Source organism: Thamnophis elegans, chromosome 11 (genome assembly GCF_009769535.1).
Source record: "Thamnophis elegans isolate rThaEle1 chromosome 11, rThaEle1.pri, whole genome shotgun sequence".
In the NCBI taxonomy this organism is placed as follows: domain Eukaryota; kingdom Metazoa; phylum Chordata; class Lepidosauria; order Squamata; family Colubridae; genus Thamnophis; species Thamnophis elegans.
The window spans coordinates 70,259,787-70,283,042 of record NC_045551.1 but is presented as its reverse complement, the minus strand read 5'-3'; the positions used below and the strand labels follow the sequence as shown (position 1 = coordinate 70,283,042).

At 46.4% G+C, this 23,256-nt stretch overlaps 1 protein-coding gene across 1 annotated transcript; it reads left to right on the top strand.

Moving 5' to 3' along the window:
- The first annotated feature begins 302 nt into the window (after positions 1–302).
- Positions 303–17,593, top strand: LOC116514660 (fibroblast growth factor receptor 3-like). The gene is made up of 12 exons (XM_032226275.1): positions 303–320; positions 1,538–1,682; positions 2,843–3,030; positions 5,521–5,666; positions 5,770–5,891; positions 6,576–6,686; positions 7,926–8,116; positions 10,739–10,861; positions 13,299–13,369; positions 13,741–13,878; positions 15,824–15,929; positions 16,078–17,593. The coding sequence occupies exons 1-12, from the start codon at positions 303–305 to the stop codon at positions 16,237–16,239; spliced, it is 1,521 nt and encodes a 506-aa protein (XP_032082166.1). The 3' UTR covers positions 16,240–17,593.
- Positions 17,594–23,256: the final 5,663 nt, after the last annotated feature.

The following is a 23,256-nucleotide window of genomic DNA, read 5'->3' as shown; positions in this document are numbered from 1 at the left end:
GAGAGAGACAGAGACAGAGACAGAGAGAGAGAGAGATGAGAGACAGAGAGGAGAGAGAGAGACAGAGAGAGACAAGAGACAGAGAGACAGAGAGAGAGAGAGACAGAGACAGAGAGAGAGAGACAGAGAGACAGAGAAAGAGAGACAGACAGAGAGAGAAGAGAGAGAGAGCGACAGAGCGAGGAGAGAGACAGAGAGAGACAGAGAGAGAGAGAGAGAGAGAGACAGAGAGACAGAGAGACAGAGAGAGAGAGCTTCAAGGTGGAGTCCTGCCCCAAGAGAAGGAGCCGTCCTCTTCCAACATGGAAGTTCTTCCAAAGGTGAGGCCAGGCGGAGGGAGAAGCTAGCCAGCCCTGCCTGCCTGCCTGCCTGCCTGACGTGTGACGGAGAGAGATGTTGGGTTACTGAAGTTCAAGTTTTTATTTGTCCTGCAGTCTTGCGTCAGTAAAAACGCTGAAGCCGATGTTAACCTAAATCTATTCAATGTGACCCAACAAGACGAAGGCGAATATCTTTGTAGAGCCAACAATTTCATAGGCAGAGCCGAAAAATCATTTTGGCTCCACATTCACAAACCAGAAGCAGGTAATTCCTCCACTCTGTCCCAGAGGCTTCGCAGCTGCACGAACCCAGACGGGGAATAAAGGCTTCCAACTGCTCGTCCTTCCCCATCTCTGGGTCCTCCTGGGGTGCTTCTCCCCCCACCCTCCCCTTCCTCTGCGTCTCTGAGATGACAGCTTTGCCTTTCCTTCTCCCTCACGCTCAGAATAACCAAAACGCTTTTATGAATCATTCGCTCAGAAAAATCCCCACATTCATGACTGTCTTTGAAGCTCCTCTTCCTCCTCCTCCTCCTGGTTGCGTGATTAACCGGCTCTCCGCCTGGTCAAGTTCTCCGCCGCCTCTTCTCACGATGGCCAGGCACTCCCGTTGGGTCCTTTGCAACCAAGGCCAGGCCATTCGAAGGCCTTCCTCGTTTTCACAGGCTTCCCCGGGCCCCCCCCACAAAAAAAACCCAGGCCAGGGAATGTACTGAAAGCTTCCTAAGAGATCTAAGAGGAGCCAGGGTTTTCTGGATGGAAGGTGGGTGGGGAGAACGGACAACTCTGGGCGAATTCTGCAAATGAAAAAAGGGAAAGCTTTTCTCTGGTGAAGAAGCCCCCGTTTGCCCAGTGGCCTTGGGTCCCCCCTGCTTGCCTCGGCTGCTTCTCTCCCTCTTCTCGGCCCCTCCGTCCCCCTCCTCGCCCTCCCCCCAGAGACAGTCATATTGTGAAGGGGATTTTTCGCTTGGAGGCTTTGGCCTGCATGCATCCTTAGTGGGACAGAGTCAAGAGGCTGGTGAAGGGAGCTGGCCGCTTTGGAAGCCAACTCTGGTTGTGGAAGGGGAGCCGGAGAGGCCCCGGAGGCCCTTCCGGTCGCCCTCTGCTTTGGAAATTTGTCTGGGTGATCTTTTCTGGGAATTTTGCTTATCCTGTTCTCCTTCTTCCTTCCCTCCTTCCTATCTCTGTTTTTTTTTCTTTTGTTCTTTCCTCCGTAGACAGCAGGTGTTAACAAACGGAATAAAGAGCTAGAAATTCTCTCCTTGCACAATGTTACTTTTGAAGACGCTGGGGAATATACTTGCCTGGCGGGGAATTCTATTGGTTATTCACATCACTCTGCTTGGCTGACGGTATTACCAGGTATTTCTGCTTGGTCTCCTTTCCCCCTTTGCCTCTTAAAGGGCAGAGAGCCCTCTTGTGCCAAGGTGCAGCTCTTGAGCGGGAGATGCGTCTTGTGTTCAGGACAAAACGATCATCTTCAGTGACCAAAAACACATTTCATTTCATGCAACTGCCTATAAAATAAGCACATTTCTATTCTGGAGTAAGTCTGAACTATTAGCCTTTCTCCAGCTGGGGACCCCTGGTGGTGCCCCTTTCGGAACTGTTGTGGGTGCAGCACTGATGTTTAGACAGCCACAAGTGTGTGAGAAGAGGGAGGCTGCCTGGATTCAGCTGAACCGCTGCAAAGGCCCTTGTGACTTTTGGGTCCCTCCTGGGGGACTCCGAGAAGTCCAAACGCCTTTGTTTCACACCACTTACAAGCTGGGGCATTTCTGAAGGCGTTTCCATGTTCAGTCTGTGGAGTGGTTTCCTGTGACTGGATTCCAACTTTCACTGGCTGAATTGCGCCCTCGTTTAATTTGGAAACACAAGCCGCCTTCTGGGAAGCTTGTGAGTCACTTGTGGCTCTCAGCGTCCGTGGTTGATTTCTCACAAGGTCGACCTGACGAAGGGCCTGCTGGCTCACCCCCGCCCCCACCCACACCCCTCCTTCTGCCTTGGGGTGTCTCTTGGCGGGGAGGAACTTTCACCCTTTGCGCCAATGAATCACACAACCCCAAATGAAACAATGCCACTCTCGGCCCCAACTCCACAAAGCCCGTTGGCTGCCAGCTCATCCCAGGAACGCTTAGTGCTTCAACACGAACTGAAATTTTGCACTCCAGCATTACTCTTTTAATACACATTTGTTTGGCGTTGCTGTGCGTGTTAATGACACTTGGGTGTCAACACGTGTGTTGTTTCGGTATTTAAACGGCTGGTCCCAAATAAAGGATCTGGCGGAGAAAGCTATCCGATTTTTGGAAAAGAGACCTTCGTGTCTCATTTGCTGAAAACCCTTTTGCACCAGGGTTCTTCCCCAAATTTAACGGAATCTGGAGATGGCAGACATTTCGTGCAATTTTTTTTTTTTTTTTGCAATTGTGTGTTTTAGATTGGGGATGATCTGTGCTGAAACGAATATGGTTAGGCTGCCATTATTCTGCTTCCTAATGTGTGCCTCTCTCCTCCTGCAGCAGAAAAACGGGTTGCAAGAAAGGATTCCAGCTCGTTTTACGCAGGCATCCTCAGCTACGGGGTCGCCTTCGCGCTTTCCATCCTGGTGGCCGTGATGGTGATGATTTATAAAATTAAAAGGCCGGCCAAAAAAGCCATGAACGCCTCCGCAGTCCAGAAAGTCTCCAAGTTCCCCCTCAAGAGACAGGTAACAGAAAGTAGATACAAGATCTCTGTTCCCCTCTATTCCTTATGCCCCCCCCCCGCCTCCTCCTGGCTGTTTAGACGTTAGAGAAGGATTTAAGCGGGTTACTCAGTGGCAGGATTCAAATATTTTTACTACTGGTTCTGTGGGCGTGGCTTGGTGGGCGTGGCAGGGGAAGGATACCGCAAAATCCCCTTTCCCTCCCGATCAGCTGGGACTCGGGAGGCAGAGAATAGATGGGGCGCGGCCAGCCAGGGGCGGTATTTACCAGTTCTCCAAACTACTCAAAATTTCCACTACCGATTCTCCAGAACTGGTCAGAACCTGCTGAATACCACCTCTGGGGTTACCATAAAGCTTCGTTTTATGGAGAATATGGATTTATTTTAGCTTTGCTGTTTCTGGGGTCCTAACATTTGTTGTCTGCTGGCTCAGGAATTCTGGGAATTGAAGTCCACATAAAGGAGGCAAGAAAGAGAGAGAGAGAGAGCAAGCAAGGAAGAGAGAGACAGTGACAGAGAGACAGAGAGAGAAAGAGGGAGAGAAGAAAGAAGAAGGAAGAAAGAGGGAGAGATACAGACAGAGAGAGAGAGAAAGGAAGGAAGGAAGGGAGAGAGACAGACAGAGAGAGAGAAACAGAAAGCAATAGCAATAGCAATAGCAGTGAGACTTATATACCGCTTCATAGGCCTTTCAGGCCTCTCTAAGCGGTTTACAGAGTCAGCATATCGCCCCCAACAACAATCCGGGTCCTCATTTCACCACCTCGGAAGGACGGAAGGCTGAGTCAACCCTGAGCCGGTGAGATTAGAACCGCTGAACTGCAGATAGCAGTCAGCTGAAGTGGCTTGCAGTGCTGCATTTAACCACTGCGCCATCTCTATAGATAGATAGATAGATAGATAGATAGATAGATAGATAGATAGATAGATAGATAGATAGACAGACAGACAGACAGACAGACAGACAGACATAGATCAATAGGATGATAGATAGATAGATAGATAGATAGATAGATAGATAGATAGATAGACAGACAGACAGACATACGGACGGACGGACAGATAGATGATAGATAGATAGATAGATAGATAGATAGATAGATAGATAGATAGATAGATAGATAGCAATAGCAGTTAGACTTATATACCGCTTCATAGGCCTTTCAGCCCTCTCTAAGTGGTTTACAGAGTCAGCATATTGCCCCCAACAATCTGGGTCCTCATTTTACCCACCTCGGAAGGATGGAAGGCTGAGTCAACCCTGAGCCGGTGAGATTTGAACCGCTGACCTGCTGATCTAGCAGTAGCCTGCAGTGCTGCATTTAACCACTGCGCCACCTTGGAGGCAAGAAAGAGACAGAGACAGAGAGACACAGAGAGAGAGGGATGAGAGAAAGAAGGAAAGAAAGAAAGAGAGATAGCAAGCAAGAAAGAGACAGACAGAGAGACAGTGAGAGACAGAGAGAGACAAAGAAAGAAGAAAGAGAGAGAGAGAGAGAGCAAGCAAGAAACACACACACAGACAGACAGAGAGAAAGAAAGAAAGAAAGCGTGATAGTGAGCAAGCTAGAAAGAGAGAGAAGACACACACAGACAGATAGAAAGAAAGCTGCTGTTTCTCCATGCCAAATATAAACCAACATGGTTCAAGGCTGCCTGAAGATCACAGGAAGGGTTATAGTACTACTGCTCTATACTGCAACCAAGTTAAATTCCAGAGACAATTACTGTTTTGCAGGAGCAGGCAAGGTAGGAAGGTAGGTAGGTAGGTAGCAGAGGTGGGTTCCTACCAGTTCGCACCTATTCGGTAGAACCGGTCCGTCAAATCTACCGAACTGGTTAGAAGAGGTTCCACCAGTGGACCCGGAAAGCAGGCCACACCTACAGAAGAGGTCCCAAAAATTTTTGAAACCCACCACTGGTAGGTAGGTAGGTAAGTAAGTAGGTAGGTGGATAGATGATAGATAGATAGATAGATAGATAGATAGATAGATAGATAGATAGATAGATAGATAGATAGATAGATAGATAGATAGGTTGTATTTGTGCTGATAAATAAATAAAAGGAGACAAATACAACACAAATGTAATAAAGGCAACAGTAAAAATATTGGGTTTCTGTCTGGATGGTCTCTTGTGACGAGCCGATTGGCAGAGATAGGAAGCAGTATGCCTCCTCCCATATTTGGGCATACCAGGGGTTGTGACACTAAATACATAGATAGATATGTAGATCTAGATCTAGATATATATGTGCTACCCTCATTAGAATAAATTCCCAGGAATGAAACTGATTCAACCCCAAAGTCTTTTTGGAAAGCCAGGGTCTTGGAGGAGGCCCTGAGTGGCTTCCCGTCAAGGTTTCCAATCTATCTTTGGAATCAACCTGGGGCTCACGGAGGCTCCCCCCCCCCCCGGCCACTTGGGCTGCCCCCCCACCCCCCTGCGAGAGGCTGTTGCCAGTAACCGCTCCTTTGCTCTACCCAAGCAGGTGTCCCTGGAGTCCAACTCATCCATGAACTCCAACACGCCTCTGGTGAGGATCACCCGCCTCTCCTCCAGCGAGGGCGCCATGCTGGCCAACGTCTCCGAGTTGGAGCTGCCAGCAGATCCCAAATGGGAATTGGCGAGATCTCGGTGAGGAAGCCGGATTGGGGCGTGGCTTTGAGGTGTCGGCTTCCTCGCTCTTCCGCTATCTCTGCCTGCTCCACGCTCACCTTCCGGCTGGTTTGCCTTTCAGCTTGACTCTGGGGAAGCCGCTGGGCGAAGGCTGTTTCGGTCAAGTGGTGATGGCTGAAGCCATGGGCATCGACAAGGAGAAACCAAGCCAGCCTGTGACTGTAGCCGTCAAGATGCTGAAAGGTAACGAAGGCCTGAGATGCAAGGACAGGGGTGCTTTCATGAGCCTCTTCATGGCACCTCTGACTTCTCATCCCGGTTGGTTCTCCTCCCCGGCTTCACCCGCATGGGGTCATGTGATCCCCTTTGTGTCCTTCCCAACTGGTTCCCAACAAGCAAAGTCACACGATTCAACTAATGACCACATAACTGCAGTGTCAATAAAAGTCATAAAATGGGGGCACAAATCAGATAACTACTGTCTTGCTTAGCAACAGAAGTGGTGGGCTCAATTGTGGTCGTAAGTCAAGGACAGTTCCACCTCTCAGTTCTTCAACGGCCTCTCTTCCCATTCTAATGGGGGGGGGGAAGGTTGGCTTAGAAATGCCGTTCCGGGAAAGTGGGAAGTCCCCTCCCACTCCATCTCTGAAGCAGAAAGGGCCTCACTTCTGGAGAACTTCCGGATGGGTCCCTTGACCTGGTCTGGACGGGAACCAGCAAAATATCAGACGTCTGTGTTTGAAAACACCCTGTGTTGTCCAGAATTGGAGGGAAGGTGGAGGGAAGAATCCCTGATCCCTAAAACCAGGAATAGGGCAGAATGACGGCCAAGCGTGGGGATCTGGTTGACCTGCAAACTAAACTATCAGGGTGGAACAGGGCAGGAATGCTTTCCCCTCATGGCTGCCTTTCTCCTCTCTTCTGCAGATGACGCCACAGACAAAGATCTCTCTGACCTGGTCTCAGAAATGGAAATGATGAAGATGATCGGGAAGCACAAAAATATTATTAATCTCCTGGGGGCTTGCACGCAGGATGGTACGTTCCTAAAACAGGCGGCTGTGGGGCTTTGGGTAAAGAGAAGTGAAGGGTTGATACCACTTTATAAGGCCTTGGTAACAAGGCCACACTTGGAATATGGCATCCAGTTTTGGTCGCCATGATGTAAAAAAGATGTGAAGACTCTGGAAAGAGTGCAGAGAAGAGCAACCAAGAGGATTAGGGGACTGGAGGTTAAAACAGATGAAGAACGGTTGCAGGAACTGGGTAGGTCTAGTTTAATGAAAAGAAGGACCAGGGGAGACATGATAGCAATCTTCCAATATCTCCACAAAGAAGAGGGAGTCAAGCTATTCCCCAAAGCACCTGAGGGTAGAACAAGAAGCAGTGGGTGGAAACTAATCAAGGAGAGAAGCAACTTAGAACTGAGGAGACATTTCCTGACAGTGAGGACAATTAACCAGTGGAACAGAAGTTGCCTCAGAAGTTGTGAATGCTCCAATACTGGAAGTTTTTAAGAAGATGTTGGATAGCCATTTGTCTGAAGCAGTATAGGGTTTCCTGTTGAGCAAGGGGCTGGACTAGAAGACCTCCAAGGTCCCTTCCAACTCTGTTATTCTATTCTATTCTAAAACTAGTCAGGTATCTGCTCAGTCTGGGCCTCTTTGCACCTCTTCATATCCCCCGGTGTCCTTGCTTTTTGCTTTCTCCCGTTGAGGTCCTCCAACGAGGTGAATTCTGCCTCTTCAAAGTCACTCTCATCTGGAGAAACACCTGCATGGGGAAACCTCACAGGTAGAGCTCTACGGGTGGGAGTTCCCACATGAGCTCAGACTTTCCACTCTCTGAATTGGAAGCTGAGTGGGTGTTCAGGAAGGCATCTCTGCTGACTACGCAGGTGGCCCTTCAAAGAAGACCTCCTCAGGGCAACCATGAAGAGTAGGCCTTGGGTTAGTCAGTGAACCTTCATTGGCTTAGAAGTTCCTGCCACGGTGTGGGCATCGGGCTTCCTTTCTGATGAGTGGCTTCCAGCTTGATCCTTGATGCCTGTAATTTGAACCATCTCCATCTTCACCCAGCCCATGTCACCTTGCTAAAGTGTTAGGGTGCAGCTCCTCTTCCTCCCAAGGTGAATGCATCTGGGGTGGAACTGAAGCCCCTCTCTTCTAGAACCCGAACGAAAGGACAAAACAGTCCTAAAGTGAGTAGGAAGCTGCCAGGAAAGTTAAGAGGGAAATGAGAGGGCAACGTCAAACAAGAATGGGCTGTTTCCTTCAGGTCCTCTCTACGTCCTTGTGGAATATGCCTCCAAGGGGAATCTAAGGGAATATCTGAGAGCTCGTCGCCTACCCGGCATGGATTATTCCTTTGATACCTGCAAGATGCCTGAGGAACAGCTGGCCTTTAAGGACTTAGTCTCCTGCGCCTACCAGGTGGCCCGAGGGATGGAGTATCTGGCTTCTCAAAAGGTGAGTAGCGAAGCATTTGGGGAAAGTAGGCTCACACAAGAGACTAGTAAAGGTGGCTTATGTGGGGAACGTGGAGCAAAGGCTCCAGGCTGTATTAAGGAAGAGAAGAATAACATTGGGCCGGATGGAAGGGGAGATAAGGAGACTCTAAAACAGTGTTTCTCAACCTTGGCAACTTGAAGATGTCTGGACTTCAACTCCCAGAATTCCCCAGCCAGCGAATGCTGGCTGGGGAATTCTGGGAGTTGAAGTCCGGACATCTTCAAGTTGCCAAGGTTGAGAAACACTGCTCTAGAAGAAGCTGAAATGATATTTATTTGGAAGGCAATTAGCATGCAAAGTTCCGTCTTGGAGATGGAACGGCTAAAAGTTGGTTTGAAGATGATATATTTTATTCCCTTGGTTAACTGAAAGGAAGGACGCACAAAGTATGGGGTGTCTACTGCGCCTTGGAGAGAGCGAGAAAAATTAACCGGAATTAATTAATTTCACGGCCAGATGCCTGAAACAAAATTGAGGTTGAAGAGCCTAGACAGGTACTCCGGACCTCCCCGCACCTTGTGGAACACCATTGCCATCTGGATGCTTGGCAATTGCATGTACAACCGGTGCCAGGACCTCTCCACCACACGGTCACCGTTCCCTGCCAGCTTCCCCAGCAAGACGCCCTCACGCAGCCCCTCTGCCTTAGTGCCACTCGCACACCTGACCCACACCACACCTGTCCTGGGCCACCTTCCATTCCTATGCACCCACCCCAACCTGCGCCATGCCTCCTGCACCCTCCCTCACCTGTAGTGCACCCCTTTGTGCATCCCACCAACCCACAGCTTACACCGACCCTCACGCTGTCCCTCGCCCACGCCTCTCACACCCTCCCTGATCTGCGCCTTGAAGACCCCCTCGCACCCATGTTGCGCTTCACCATCCATGCCCCTCGTCCTCTCTGATCCGTTCCTCATGCACCCCTTCACATCCTTCCCTGCCCCTACCTCCCTCCCTCTCCCGTCGGGCAGCACCCATTACCTGCCTGGGACTTGTGACTTCCTGCCGGCTTCCCCACAGATTTGGATTGTGGAAAGCCTGCGGGAAGTCGCCTCGCCTTGTGACGGTGGCATTTGGGTAACAATGGCAACGAGGACTGCAGAATTGGTATTGCTAAATGATGCAGTTGTACTTAAAAACTGCTTCTCTTAGTAACGGGAGTTCTAGTCCCAAGGCCATCATAAGTCGAGGACTACCTGTATGGAAGTAATGAATAAATTCTGGAGAAAGGTAAGTTTAAGGAGAGCTGGAAGGACTGTTCATGGGTTCACTGGCATTAGAGGCTTTTCCTTAATGGGATCTCTGGATTAACTGGTTCAGGAGTTGCCTTGGTCCTCTTGATCTGATTCATAAGCAAAGGGGGATCATCTGCTCCTCTCATAACGGAGGTGGGGGGGATTCAAGCAAGAGTTCTTCACGTTGGCAACTGGATTTTAAAAAATCCACAACAATGAAAAAGCGGAAAACTACTAAATTATAAGAAAAATATAAACAGAAAAGAAAGAAGGAAGCTGAAAAGAAATAAGGATTTAAATATGTTGCTTATATTTCACAAAGCTATACAGAAAAATAAGGCCCTTTATTGTTAAATAGAACAATGATGAAATTGCTCTATTGTAAAATATTGTGAAATCTGGGTCAACGGGAAACACATTGCTTCATTTTCTATTTATTGGGGAAAATTGCCTTTTTAAAAACTAAACAACAACCAGATCCATTATCCGTATTTTCTCAAAATAATTCTTTTGGCAATGCCCCAGTCTGAGCATAACCATAAGTCCTCAAAGACAGTCAAATTCCAGAGTTTTGGAACATCATTCAACGTAACAATAACATCTTTAACATTGAGGGACTTCCCTATAAATCTTCTGGCCTAATAAGATGTTATTCCTGCCTGGAAAATCCAGTAATTCGGAGATCAAATCAGATGGAACAAGGAAGATTCAGAGGGTTGTTTTTTTTTAATGCATCTCCAACAAAAGAAATTCTTAGTCCTCGTCTTACAACCAAAATGGAGCTCAAAGTTTACGTTGCTAAGGGAGACGGTTGCTAACTGAATTGTGCCTCGTTTTTTCCCAACTTTTCTTGCCACGCTTGTTAAGTGACTCTCCGCAGTTGTTAAGTTTGTAACCCCGTTGTTAAGCGAATCTGGCTTCCCCACTGACTTTGCTTGTCAGAAGGTCGCAAAAGTGGACCCCGGGACACTGCGACCGTCATAAGTACGGGTCAGTTGCCAAGCGGCTGGATTTTGATTACGTGACAATGCGGGATGCTGCAATGATCTCATGTGAAAGGTGACTTTTTCCAGTGCTGTTTGTAACTTTGAACCATTGCTAAATGAACTCTTGTAAGCAGAGGACTTCATAGAGTTACAAACAAGATACAAAGAGCTGCTACTCAATTGAAAGTCTCAGTGTTGCTGAAGCCAATTTATACTCCAAAGTACAAGGAATTTAAAAAGATTTCTTTTTCGGATTTGTAATGAAGAATATAGCTGTTTATTGATCCGAGTATCCGTTATAACTTTTTTAAACAACATTTCAATCCGTGCATGATTTATAAACTATTTCTTTGCAGTGCATTCACCGGGACCTAGCTGCCAGAAATGTTCTGGTCACGGAAGACCACGTGATGAAGATAGCGGACTTTGGCCTAGCCAGAGACGTCCATAACATCGACTATTACAAAAAAACAACTAATGTAAGTGGACAATTTCCTTTTAAAAAAAAGTGTGTGTGTGTGTGTGGGAGAATTCTGGTCATTGTCCATCCAGATGTGCTGAAATGGGGACTCCCAGAATCACCAGCCAAAACGGAGAGCCCCCCCTATCAAGGGAGGGTAAACCGGAGAGCTCCAAAATAGTTTTATTTATTCAATAAACAAATTATTCATTGATCAAACATCTCTGAAGTAATACCAACTAGGACTTATGAGGTGAAAGTCTTTCTAATCATTATGGAATATTCATCTTGTTTCCTTTTATTGTAGATTTGTTAAAAGTTTGGGTGAGATTAGGTAGGTTACCAGATTGTTGGTGAAATCTACTTGGGTTTTCACCCTAGGCAGGAGATCTCATGATGAGTCAGCATTTCCATCTGGATCCAGGAGGCCAGAGAATATTCCTGCTCTGCCCAGTAAATCTTATCTTCCTACAAGAAGCTGTTGATTAATATCCAGCCCCACCTGATTGAATGGATGTTGTACTAATTTTAATAATCGTATTTTTAAATTTTTAAAATTTTTAAATGTTTTACTTTTGCTGTGAGCCGCCCAGAGTCCCAAGGGAGTGGGTGGCATACAAATCTTATTAAAGTTGAAAGTTGAAAGAAGAATTTTATATACATACATAGAAATCCATACATACATACATACATACATACATACATACATACATACATACATACATGTCAATGCTTACAATACTTTCTCTGATTGCAGTCAACTGATTTTTGTCTCCAGATCTTACCTTATTTGTCAAATAAAGCCAGGATGGTGGAGATGTTAGGAACACATAAAAGATTTGGAGTTTGGTAAGAGGACAGGCCAGAAGAGAGACAGATAGGAAGAAGATGGGTCAATTGATCTTGCAACCAGTCTTGGGTTTATTTTACGAGGGAGAAGGTTGTGAGGAGTGTTTTCTTGTAGACCTTTCATTGTCCAAACCACCGTATTTTTCGGAGTATAAGACGCACCTTTTCCCCACTAAAAGAGGGTGAAAATTTGGGTGCATCTTATACACTGAATGTAGCCCCACCCACCCACCGGCCCCAACCCTTTGGCCTCTGCCTCCCAGCAATTTACCTCTTTGCAGCGAAGGGGTGTGTGTGGCTTGCAAGCTATAGCAATCCCTGCAGCCTGCAACAGCTGATGATTGGAGGAAATTGAAAGTGAAACTTTCTGTTTGCTCCCCAAGTTGTTGGGAGGCAGGTTTTTTTCCCCTTGTGCTAATCAGGCTGTTTGCTGTTTGCTGCAAGGAGGTAAATCAACAACTATAAATGCCTATAGAAGGTTCAGATTATTAATCTTATTTTTAAGGACTACTTTATTATTATTCTAGACAACTTAACAAAACGAAGAAGCTTTTAAACATAAATGCTTGATCTGAAGAGGCCCCCCTTCTATTGTTTTAAAAAGTGCTACTCTTTTAAACAGCAGAGAATAACGTATACTTCCAGAAAGCACATCAATTTTAACAGCATCTGTACAAGTATAGTCCGAAATATAACACTATAAACAGTGTATATTGCCTGTATTGTTTGTTGCAAGGAGGCAAATTGCTGGGAGGCAGATATTTTTCTCTTGTTTTCCTCCCCAAAATCTAGATGCGTCTTATACTTCAGAGCGTCTTATACTTGAAAAAGTACGGTGGATATTTGTCTGTGGAGATTCTCAGTCATCCGGGTCATGGTTGTCCCAAAGATGCTTTTTCAAAAGGCAACTGGATTTTGTTTTTCCTTTTTTTATAGAGAATGTTTTTTTATTTTCCATTTTTTCATTTTCATACACTCACATATATACTGTGCATAGCCAACGCCATACAACATTAAACAATAATTGCAGCAATTCCTCTTGTCAACAATACCCCCCAAAATAGAAACCCAATATACCTCTTCCACTCTCCATACACCTCTTTCTTCCACCCCCCTCCAACTTTCTATCTTGATTTTGTTTCTCCTTGAGGACATTTTCCTTCTCATTCAAGAAGCTTCTTCAGTTGGATGAGAAGCCAAACACCTTTGGGGCAAACTAGATAATGAAACATCTACAAGGAAACAGCCAGGCTCAGGAACCATCAACGTGAGCCTTCATTTCAACCCTGGGCTACAAATATCCTCCTTCATTGGAAGAAAGTGGCACCAAATACATTAACTGTGGATGGTGGGTCAAGTAGATTGATCATCGTCTTCACAACGATTAGATGAATTGGGATTAGGTTTGATTAAACCAGGGGTATCCAAACTTGGGAACTTTTAAGACTTGTGGACTTCAACTTCCAGAATTCCCCACCAAGTTTGGACTCCCATGGATTAAACATTATTTGGACTCGCTTGTAGCAGAGGGGGCCAGAAGGCATGATAGGAGTAAGACACAGGAATTATTGATGGATCATCTTCTGCTTTCCTGTTCCTGATGACAGGGCCGGCTGCCGGTGAAATGGATGGCTCCTGAAGCCTTGTTCGACCGTGTCTACACTCATCAGAGTGATGTGTAAGTAATGCCCGCAGTTTTCAAATAAAGAAAGAACAAAACACCCATTTGGGGCAAGCGTTGTGATGCCATGCAGAGAAGAGATCCTGAAATCCATGAATAAAGGGGGTGGTTCCATTCCTTGATCTTCATGGAGGCTTCCCCAGAGATCAAAGAGAGGAGCCGCATCTCTTGAGCTGCTGGTCAACCGCATCAACGGATTGGCCAGTCTTTGGGTTTTTTAAAAAAAAATATGATTCAGGAAGTTCATCAAACTATTGGTGACCTTTGCATGGCTTCGCGGGAGTGGGGGATACTTTTTGATTTCTTCTCTTTCCTCCCCACCCCCCCAAAAAAAAATTCACTGGATTTTTCAATGTTGGTGCTTCCAGGTGGTCCTTTGGGGTGCTGCTGTGGGAGATCTTCACTTTGGGAGGGTCTCCCTATCCAGGAATCCCGGTGGAGGAACTCTTCAAGCTGTTAAAGGAAGGCCACCGAATGGACAAGCCCGCCAACTGTACCCCAGATTTGTAAGTTTTCCACTTGAGAATATCCTACATTTTCTTTCCATCTGTCAGAATGGATTCCTGTTAATTCAGTCCCTTCACCCCCGTATTTTCTGTTCATAATTTCTTTCTGTTCATAATTTCTTTCTGTTCATAATTTCTTTCTTTCTTTCTTTCTTTCTTTCTTTTTTCTTTCTTTCTTTCTTTTTTCTTTCTTTCTTTCTTTCTCTCTTTCTTCCTTCCTTCCTTCTTTCTTTCTTCTTTCTTTCTTTCTTTCTCTTCTTCCTTCCTTCCTTCCTTCCTTCCTCCCTCCCTCCCCCCTCCCTCCTTTCATCCTACCTTCTCTCCTCCCTCGACCCTCTCCCTCCTCTCCCCTCCCTCCCTCCCTCCTCTATAGCCACCCAAAACTCAATCCAGGGTCTTCTGGTCACCAGAAGGGTCTTTGGATGCTTTGTGCCAGGGCAGGTTTGGTCTCCAAGACAGCCTGACCCAAGCTCCGCTTTATCCCAAGTGGGCTCCTCCTTCTATTCCGCCTCTGCAGCCAGATGAGGACGCGGCCCGTTAAAGCTGCCTAAAGGCTCCCGTCAAGTTTCCCGGCAGCCTGTGGGCCGACCAGAGATTCTGTGGAGAAGCATGGAGCCTCTTGGGCGGCCCTTCCGTGGGCTTCCCTCAGCCGTGGCCAAGGCCCTCCTTCAGGCCAGCCGTGGCCGTAGCTTCCCTCCGGGGGCTTCAACAGTTGCGGAGTTAGGGCCCTTTCTGGACGATCCTCTTGATCAGCTCCAATCCCTCCTTCTCAGCCCCAGGGGCTCTGCGGAAGAATGGGGGAGAGTAAGGAGACTCCGATTCACCTTCACCCACTCTTTCTCCCTCTCTTTCTCTCCCTCTCTTTTCCCCCCCCCTCTCTCTCCTTTCCCCCTCTCCTCTTTTTCTCTCTCTACCTTCCCTCTCCTTCTTTCCTTCTCTCTCCCTTTCCCTCTCTCCTTCTCTCTCTCCTTTCCCCCTCTCTCCCTCTCCTTCTCTCTCCTTTTCCCTCCCTTTCTCCCTCTTCTCGTTTCCCTCTCTCTATCTTCTTCTCCCTCTCCCTTTTTCCTCTCTCCCTTTTCCTCTCCCTCCTTTTCCCTCTCCCCCTCTTCCTCCCCCTCTCTTCTCTTTTCCTCTCTCCTTCCCTCTCTGCCTCTTTCCTTCTCTCTCCCTCTCTCCTTCTCTCTCTCTCCCTTCTCTCTTTCCTCTCTTTCTCCCTTGCCCTCTCTCCCTCACTCCCTCTCCTTCTCTCTCCTTTTCCCTCCTGCTCTACCTCTTTCCTTCTCTTTTTCCTCTATCTCTCCTTCCCTCTCTCCCTTTTTCCTCTCTCCCTTTTCCTCTCCCTTCTTTTCCCTCTCCCCCTCTCCCTCCCCCTCTCCTCTTTTTCCCTCTCTCCTTCCCTCTCTGCCTCTTTCCTTCTCTCTCCCTCTCTCCTTCTCTCTCTCTCCCTTCTCTCTTTCCTCTCTTTCTCCCTTGCCCTCTCTCCCTCACTCCCTCTCCTTCTCTCTCCTTTTCCCTCCCGCTCTACCTCTTTCCTTCTCTTTTTCCTCTATCTCTCCTTCCCTCTCTCCCTTTTTCCTTCTCTCTCCCTTTCCCTCTCTCCCTCCTTTTCCCTCTCCCCCTCTCCCTCCCTCCTTCTCCGACTCCCTCCCTCCTTCTCTCCCTCTCTCTCAATCCAGCCCACCTCACAGGGTGGTTGTTGTGAGGAAAAACAAGGAGAGGGACCAACATGGAGGCTCCCTTGGACTTTCCTGCCATCTATGAGGGTTATAAATCTAAGACCTATTCTTGCGTGGGTCTCTTAGAGGGTCAGGACCCTTTGGGTTTGTTTTTGCCGTGTGTAGAAACCCTGGGCAGCCGACCAAAGTCTTGCCGTGCTGAGGGGGAGCTTGGGGGCTCTCCAGGGCCCCTTCCTCAGCGGTGCTGACCAGCCCCTCCTCTTCCCCAGGTACATGATCATGCGGGAGTGCTGGCATGCGGTGCCTTCTCAGCGGCCAACCTTTAAGCAGCTGGTCGAAGACCTGGATCGGGTGCTGACTGTGACCTCCACGGACGTGAGTATCTCGGGTGGAGAGCAGGGGATTTCGCCCACTGGAGGTGGAGTTTTGTTCTTGCCCAGGAAGATAAAAGGAGTCCTTGGGAAGAGGACCGTGTAGTGTACGCTCCTTGCTGATATCCACGTCGTTGTTCTCCTCCCTGCAGGAATACATCGACCTGTCTGTGGCCTTCGAGCAGTACTCCCCCAAAGGCCACGACACGCACAGTGCCTGCTCCTCGGGAGATGACTCCGTATTTGCACACGAGCTGCTCGCCGAGGAGCCCTGCCTTCCGAAACCGCAGGCCAACGGCATCATCAGGACATGAGGACAGAGGCTGAGCCTCAAAAACGAGATTCGTGAATGTATGTCTGATGGGAACTCCGGAGCGAGATCCCCAGGAGGAAATGGAGCCTCCTTCTGCTCCACGGCACGGAGGGGGGGCAGTGCGTGGCCGTGAAGCCGTGGCACACCGAACGGGCTTCCTTCCGATTTCTCTTGCCAAACACCCGGAAACCTTAAAAGGCAAAGGAGGGGATGGGGGGGGGGGCCTTTGAGCCCGTTTTCTCTGCCTGCAAATTCTAGGAGTGGGTGGGAAAATGACAAAAAAAACCAACGAAACCCCCCCATGCAAAGAAGGTAGGAAGCGTTGCCCTTGTGCAACCCCTACACGCCTCCCCTCTGGGAGGGCTCCGTAGCTACGTTGCCTGCAGGGAATCCTAAGTAAGTACTGGTTTTATATTTAATAAATATGAAACGCCACCTTCTACTTAAGGGCGCATTCAAAGCCATTCTGAGGAGTTAATCACTCTCAAGAGCGCTAAGCCTCTTTCAAAGCCGCCTCCCCTTTTCTCGCGGTGGGAACTATGCCGCCTCTTGCACTAACGGCTGGGTAAGTGAGTGTATGCAGGCAAGACGAGGCGTGAAGGCCTGGAGGTGTTGCAAGCTCTAGGAAATTGTGTGTGTGTGTGTTGGGGTGTGCGTGTGTGTGTCATTTGTTAATGAGTGTGTAGCAGTGACTTTGGCTAACCTTTCCAGGGGGTTTCTATGAACTGTAATGTGCATCAAACCGAAATTCTGCTATTTGCTACATTTATTTAGCTATTTTCTGGGTGAGTTTTTTTGTAGATAAAGTTTAAATATATTTGTAACGGAGGTCCATACATTTTCCCCAGGAATCTATTATCAAACACTTGGAGAGAGAGAGAAAAAAAAAGATATTACGGGTACCCCATAGTCTGCCTTTCAACGAATCACAAAGTTTTGTTTCCTACAATTGTGCATATACCTATAAATAGCTCTTGTGTGTATATAATATCTTTGATATTAACACGGCTGGCGAGACTGAAGAAGGATTTATTCCAGTTGAAAATTCTTCCAGAGTAGGGCCTACTGATTTAGGCAAAGGTCTTCTTTGATCTTGTCGGCTCGTTTTGTTTTAAAAAATTATATTTTAACATGTATATTTGTAAAATTATTTATAGATATTAACATATGTTCATTAATGTATACATTTAATTTTTTCATCAGATTTAAGGATTTTAACTTATTAAAAATAGAGGAAGATTATTCAAGATTGTTTTTCTGAATTCCTGAGAAATCTTAGAAAAATGTATAGCTGTATAGCCCTTCAACACATTACTTTAATACTAATTTTTCTTTATAAAACAAAAACAAAAAAATATTGCTTTTCCTGACTTGCAACAATTATCAGGACATGCATTCTGTAATACGTTCATATTAAATCCAAACATTTGACAGCCGAAATAATCCTTTTTCCATCTCTGTGAGAGCTAAGAAAACTTTCATCTCCTTTGTGCATTAAGATGGAGAGGGTTTTTTTCCCCTTCTATGAATGGTGTTCTTCATGGTTGAAAAAATATCAAATATGTGGCAGAGCTGAAATGTTGACTGCAGATGATTAATCCCCCTACATGTGTGTTCCCATTAGCATTTTTACGGTAGAGAAAAGGATCCAAACAAAATAACTCAAAATATATGTAGGGAAAGTTCTGACGATTGTAGATAGACTTCAAGCCTCACATGTTCCTTGGGAAAATGTTAGGTTTGGGGGATAAGTCGGTCAAAGCTCTCTAGAGACTTTGCTAGCGTTTTAAAGAGTTGTTGCAAGATTTTTTTTTGGGATTCCTCGAGAACAGTTCCAGGGCCTCACGTAACCATTTGAAACAGAAGGCTGGTTTTCATTCCTGCTGATCCCAAAACATGAAAATCCCTTTTGTCTTTCCCTCCGGTTGACCCTTCGGAGAATGCAAAGGACATAATCCAATCAGTTCTCAGCTTCCTGGTCTATCACTGGTGGAAAAGCCCTTCTCCCTGTTGCACATTACAAGGGGAGCATCTACGGCTCTCCTCCATATTTTCTTTCACGCCATCTGTTGATGTGCGTTGGGCGTCTTGCTAAATTCTAGTCGGAGAGGTTGCTCTGGAGGGGCATTGTTACACACTAAAAAACCAACAAAAGCACGGATGTCCACGGTAAGCTTCCCAGCTTCCTCTCCAGCATTCCTTTTTTGCATTGAAAAGCCCCCCCACACCCCACCTGTGAAAATGAAAGGGAAGCAAGTCAGCACCTTTGTAAAGAATTGTTTTCCCCAGCAGCTCAGGGGAAACAGGAAAACAGACCCCTGGATCAAGAGGTTGAGCCTTTCATTTGGGTGTGTGGGTGGGCATAGGGTGGCCGGCTGAGGTCCCAAAGTAAGGAGGCCCATGTTCCCCTGTGCCAGGAAATGGGCCTCCTCTGAGGTCTGCAGAACCACCACAAGTGAGCGGACAATGGCGATTCTGCTACGCATCGATTTTGAAGATGACTTCGTGGAACCACCAGGCCCAGAGCTGATCCCCAAAGTGATGGACCCACTGGACCAAGAGACATATAAGGAATAAGGAAGTAGAAAACAGGGATACATAAACCGGAGCAAGACCAGGGTTCTAGTTCTGGAACTAGGATTAAGGAGGAAGTTGGACACAAGAACCGGCCTTGTAGCCATTCTACATTTCAGCAATTTCACTAAGGACGATGAGCCGCATTTGCAACGGAATGGACAGGTGTCCTTGGGGATCTTTCAAAAGGCGCCTTGGACTCGGTTTTTCCTTGAAGGTGTTTTGCTTGTCCTCCTAGGAGCTTCTTGAGTTCCACCTTCAAGGAAAAACAAACTTCGGGGAAAAAAAGCAACTTTTGAGACAACCGTTGACCAGGATGACTGAGAATCTCCACAGGGAGTTTGTGTAGTTTTAAACTTTTCAATTAGCATAGTTTAAATATTTTAATTTCTTTTTTTTTATAATCTATTAGCCACCCAGAGTCACCTTAGGGGGAAGTTGGGCAGCCCAAAAATTTAATATATCAATAAGTAAGTAACAAATAAGAGCTGCTTGCCTAGAAATTGCTCCCAATTTATTTCCCAAAGAAATAAACTTTGGGAGGGCTCACCTTAACTGATCAGCAATGAAAACTGCAGGTGGGAAATTTGTGCGCTGTTAAGATAACTTTGCAGTAAAATAGAATTAGCTCCTTTGCCTGAATTTTCGGGCTGGTTGACCAGAAAAAACTGGCCACAATTGGGTTCATTCACACACATTAGATGACACCGTTCCAGATCAATATTCAGCATATTTTTGCAATACCACAAGATGGTTTCAAAATAGTTACTTTATAGGAATGAAGCCTCAAAAAAGGTTTTTTAAAGATAGATTTCTATCGACACGTACTTTTGGGGGGTGGAATTTAAAAAAAATGTGCTCTTTTCTTACAATGCCTGTTGGTTTTGTACATTCCAAGCATTTGAAAATCGCTCTCCCAGCCTGTGTTCATTAATTACCTGAAATATGTTATATGTTCATATATAATATATTTATGAACATTTTACAAAGGTAAATTTCTTACACATTTTTAAAGGGTTTGAAACTTGAATGTTTCTTTCAACCTTTATTCTTGCCCACGTTGGAGTCAAGAAGCTTGCAAATTGTGCACAGCATTTGGGGGAGCGTTTTCCCTGTTGGGGGCCTTACAGCTTCTGTACTGATTTTGAACATTTTAGAAGATGTGAAACAAAAAAGAAAAAAAAACTTATTCTGTTTTTGCTTGCCTGGCCCCAAAAATAATAAAAAAAAGAGTTAAACATAATTTATTGCCTTTAATTTATGAGTGAATCTTCTTAAGGTTTTATATGTAGAGGCAGCCCTTGTGTTTAGTGACAGTTCAAAGTTACAATGGCACTGAAAAATGTCATTTATAACTATTTTTCCCCACGGCCCTTGCAGCATCCCAGGGGTCAGGGGATCAAAAGCCAAGAGGCTTGGCAACTGGCATGTCCTTATGACGGTTGCAGTGTCCCAGCGCCACCCAACCCCCTTTCGCCAGCTTCTGAAAAGCAAAGTCAACGAGGAAACAAGATTCACTTAACAACCGTGTTACTAACTTAACAACTGCAGTGATTCACTTAACAACCGAGACCAGAACAGTCATAAAATGGGGCACAGCTTACTTAACTGTCTTGCTTAGTGACAGAAATTTTGGACTCAGTTGTGGTCGTAAGGAACACCTGTGTGCAAAGCGGGAAAAGAATGCAGGTAGTTGTCGATTTACAAGCATTTGTTATGCAAACATTCAAAGACGCAAAAAGGCCCCCGAATTTCATGGCTGGGGGATTCTGAGACTTGAAGTCCACCCAGAGGTGGGTTTGCAAGTTTGCAAGTTTAATAACATTTATATGCCGCCCAATCCCGTAGGACTCCGGGCGGCTTACAGTACAGAAATCAGTCCAAAAATAACATACAGGGAAAGAAAAGATAGATTTAAAAACAGTACACCATATACTCCATTCTAAATGGGGCTGGACTGTATTTTGGGGTCAACAGCCCCAAAACTGGGTTGCTCCCAGTTTGGCCAAACCGGTAGTGGTGGCGTCAGTAGGCTCCACCCACCCACCCAGACTCTTCTGCGCATGCAGTAAAGCTTCTGCACATGCGCAGAAGTGCTGCGAGGGTATGCGTGCACGCATGAGCCAACCAGTAGCAAAACCGGTAGAAACCCACGACTGAATCCATCCATTTTAAAGTTGCCAAGCTTGAGAAATGCTGGTATAAATAGATGTAAACCTTCAAATCTGACTCTAGAAATGAGCAAAGAGCAACAAAGAGGATTAGGGGACTGGAGGCTAAAACATATGAAGAACGGTTGCAGAAACTGGGAATGTCTAGTTTAATAGAAAGAAGAACTAGGGGAGACACGATGGCAGTCTTCCGATATCTCAGGGGTTGCCACAAAGAAGAGGGAGTCAAACTGTTCTCCAAAAGACCTGAGGGTAGAACAAGAAGCAATGGGTGGAAACCAGGGGTGAAATCAACTTATCTTCGCTAGCATTTTTACTACTGGTTTGGGCAAACCGGTCCAAACCAATAGCATTTTATCCCTGGTGGAAACTAATCAAGGAGAGAAGCAACTTAGAGCTCAGGAGAAATTTCCTGACAATGAAAACAATTAATCAGTGGAACAGAAGTTGCCTCCAGAAGTTGTAAATGCTCCAACACTGGAAGTCTTTAAGAAGATGTTGGATAGCCATTTGTCTGGAATGGTAGAGGGTCTCCTGCCTGAGCAGAGGGTTAGAGTAGAAGACCTCCCAGGTCCCTTCCAACTCTGTTATTCTGACTTCCCTCCTTTTAAGCCTTTTCCAATCCTTTCCCCCTTTTTCAAATCAACCCTTTTGAGAGCAGAGGAGGGCTTTAAAAAAACAAACAAGACAGAGATCTTTTTTTGCTGGGGTGCAGAAATACTTTCTGTGGAGGCCCCCCAAGGTAGCCATCCTCCTCTCTGCATCACCAGGAAAAACCCTCCCCAATTTTAGCACAAAGTAAGAACTTCGGGAGGTCAGAAAGCTTCGGTTTCTTGAATCGCAGGTAGGAAAACTCAGAATTTCTCTCAGGCTGCAAGTCAAGGGGAAAGGAATGAAGCCCTGGGGTTATCTCTCGGCTTCCTGCTGTGTCTCTGGAGGATAAATGGTGCCAACTCCGAACTCATCAGAGGTTGTATCTGCTGCTATCTGGAACGCATCGATGCTTCTGTATTTTGCGCTGAAATCTCTACATCTGATACACTTTAATACTCTTGTCAAGCTTTTTCTTCCCCACAAGTGTTATCTTGTAATAATTGCACTTTGCCTCCAGCCTCCCTCACTTTGCATAGGAAAGAGATGGTTTAACCAACGAGAGTGTTTAATCGGGACTTCTGGAACTGCCAAACACTGATGGCTCTGAGATACAGAACTTTTTAACAAGTTTCTTTCAAGTCAAGGTTGGCTCCTACTGACTTGGAATACAAGCTTGGCTTTTCACCCTGGCCGTTGCGCCATCCCGGATGCATTTCCACATTCCTGGTCTTGCCCAACTCCGTAGAATTTTCTGGAGATCTCCCGTCTGAAAAGTAACCCAACTGTGAGCTTCCCAAGTCACTGAGGCCCTACCGTTTGCTAAGACAAGCAGCTTGGTTGAGTCGGAAAGGCCTCCTCCTTCTCTGGGACCAACTCTTCTTGGCCAGGGGAGTGCAGAGCATCCTTCTCCTGTTGACCTTCAGCTGGAGCAGAAGAACCTCCAGAAGATTCTGTTGGGAGGAAAGATTAGCATCGCCTTCAACAGTTGGCTTCCACCAAGGGCTTCCACGTCTCCATCTGCTTTTAGATAGCAACATACAACAAGCTCTTGCTTCTTTGGCATATTCATACATGTGTACATATGTATGCAGAACCCACAGAAACATGTTAGGGCTTTTGTCAGGCTGCCTGGTTTCAGCTCCTGTGCTCCAGGAATACAACTACATGTACCCAATGTAGCAACACATCCCTCACCATTCATAATGGGGTCTGGAGGTAGAAGGGTTGGAAGCCAAGTCCTTCAGTTATCTACTCCCGCCACCAGGCACAAGAAGCACAATCTCAGGTCTGTTTTGCCCCCACCCCAAATGTCCCTAGACACTTGTCATCAAATGGTGATTATTCCAACTTGTATGCCTTTCCGATTGCAGTGATTCTGAGTAGCTAACAAGCCCACCCCACAATAAGGAAACAGTTTAAAAATTGCTGAATGATAATGAAGACATCCAGCCCAACTCAATGCTCTGTTTTCAGAGGGTAGAGGGATCCTCAAAAGCCATGTTCCTGTTGGCTGGGGAATTCTGGGAGTTGAAGTCCACAAGTCTTAAAGTTGCCAAGGTTGGACACCTATGGATTAACCCAACTTGGGTCCCCCCCAAATACAACAAGGTGATAGAAATCTAACTCCTCCTGAGTTCAGAAACTGATGAAATATAGATCTATAAATATTTGCGTTCACA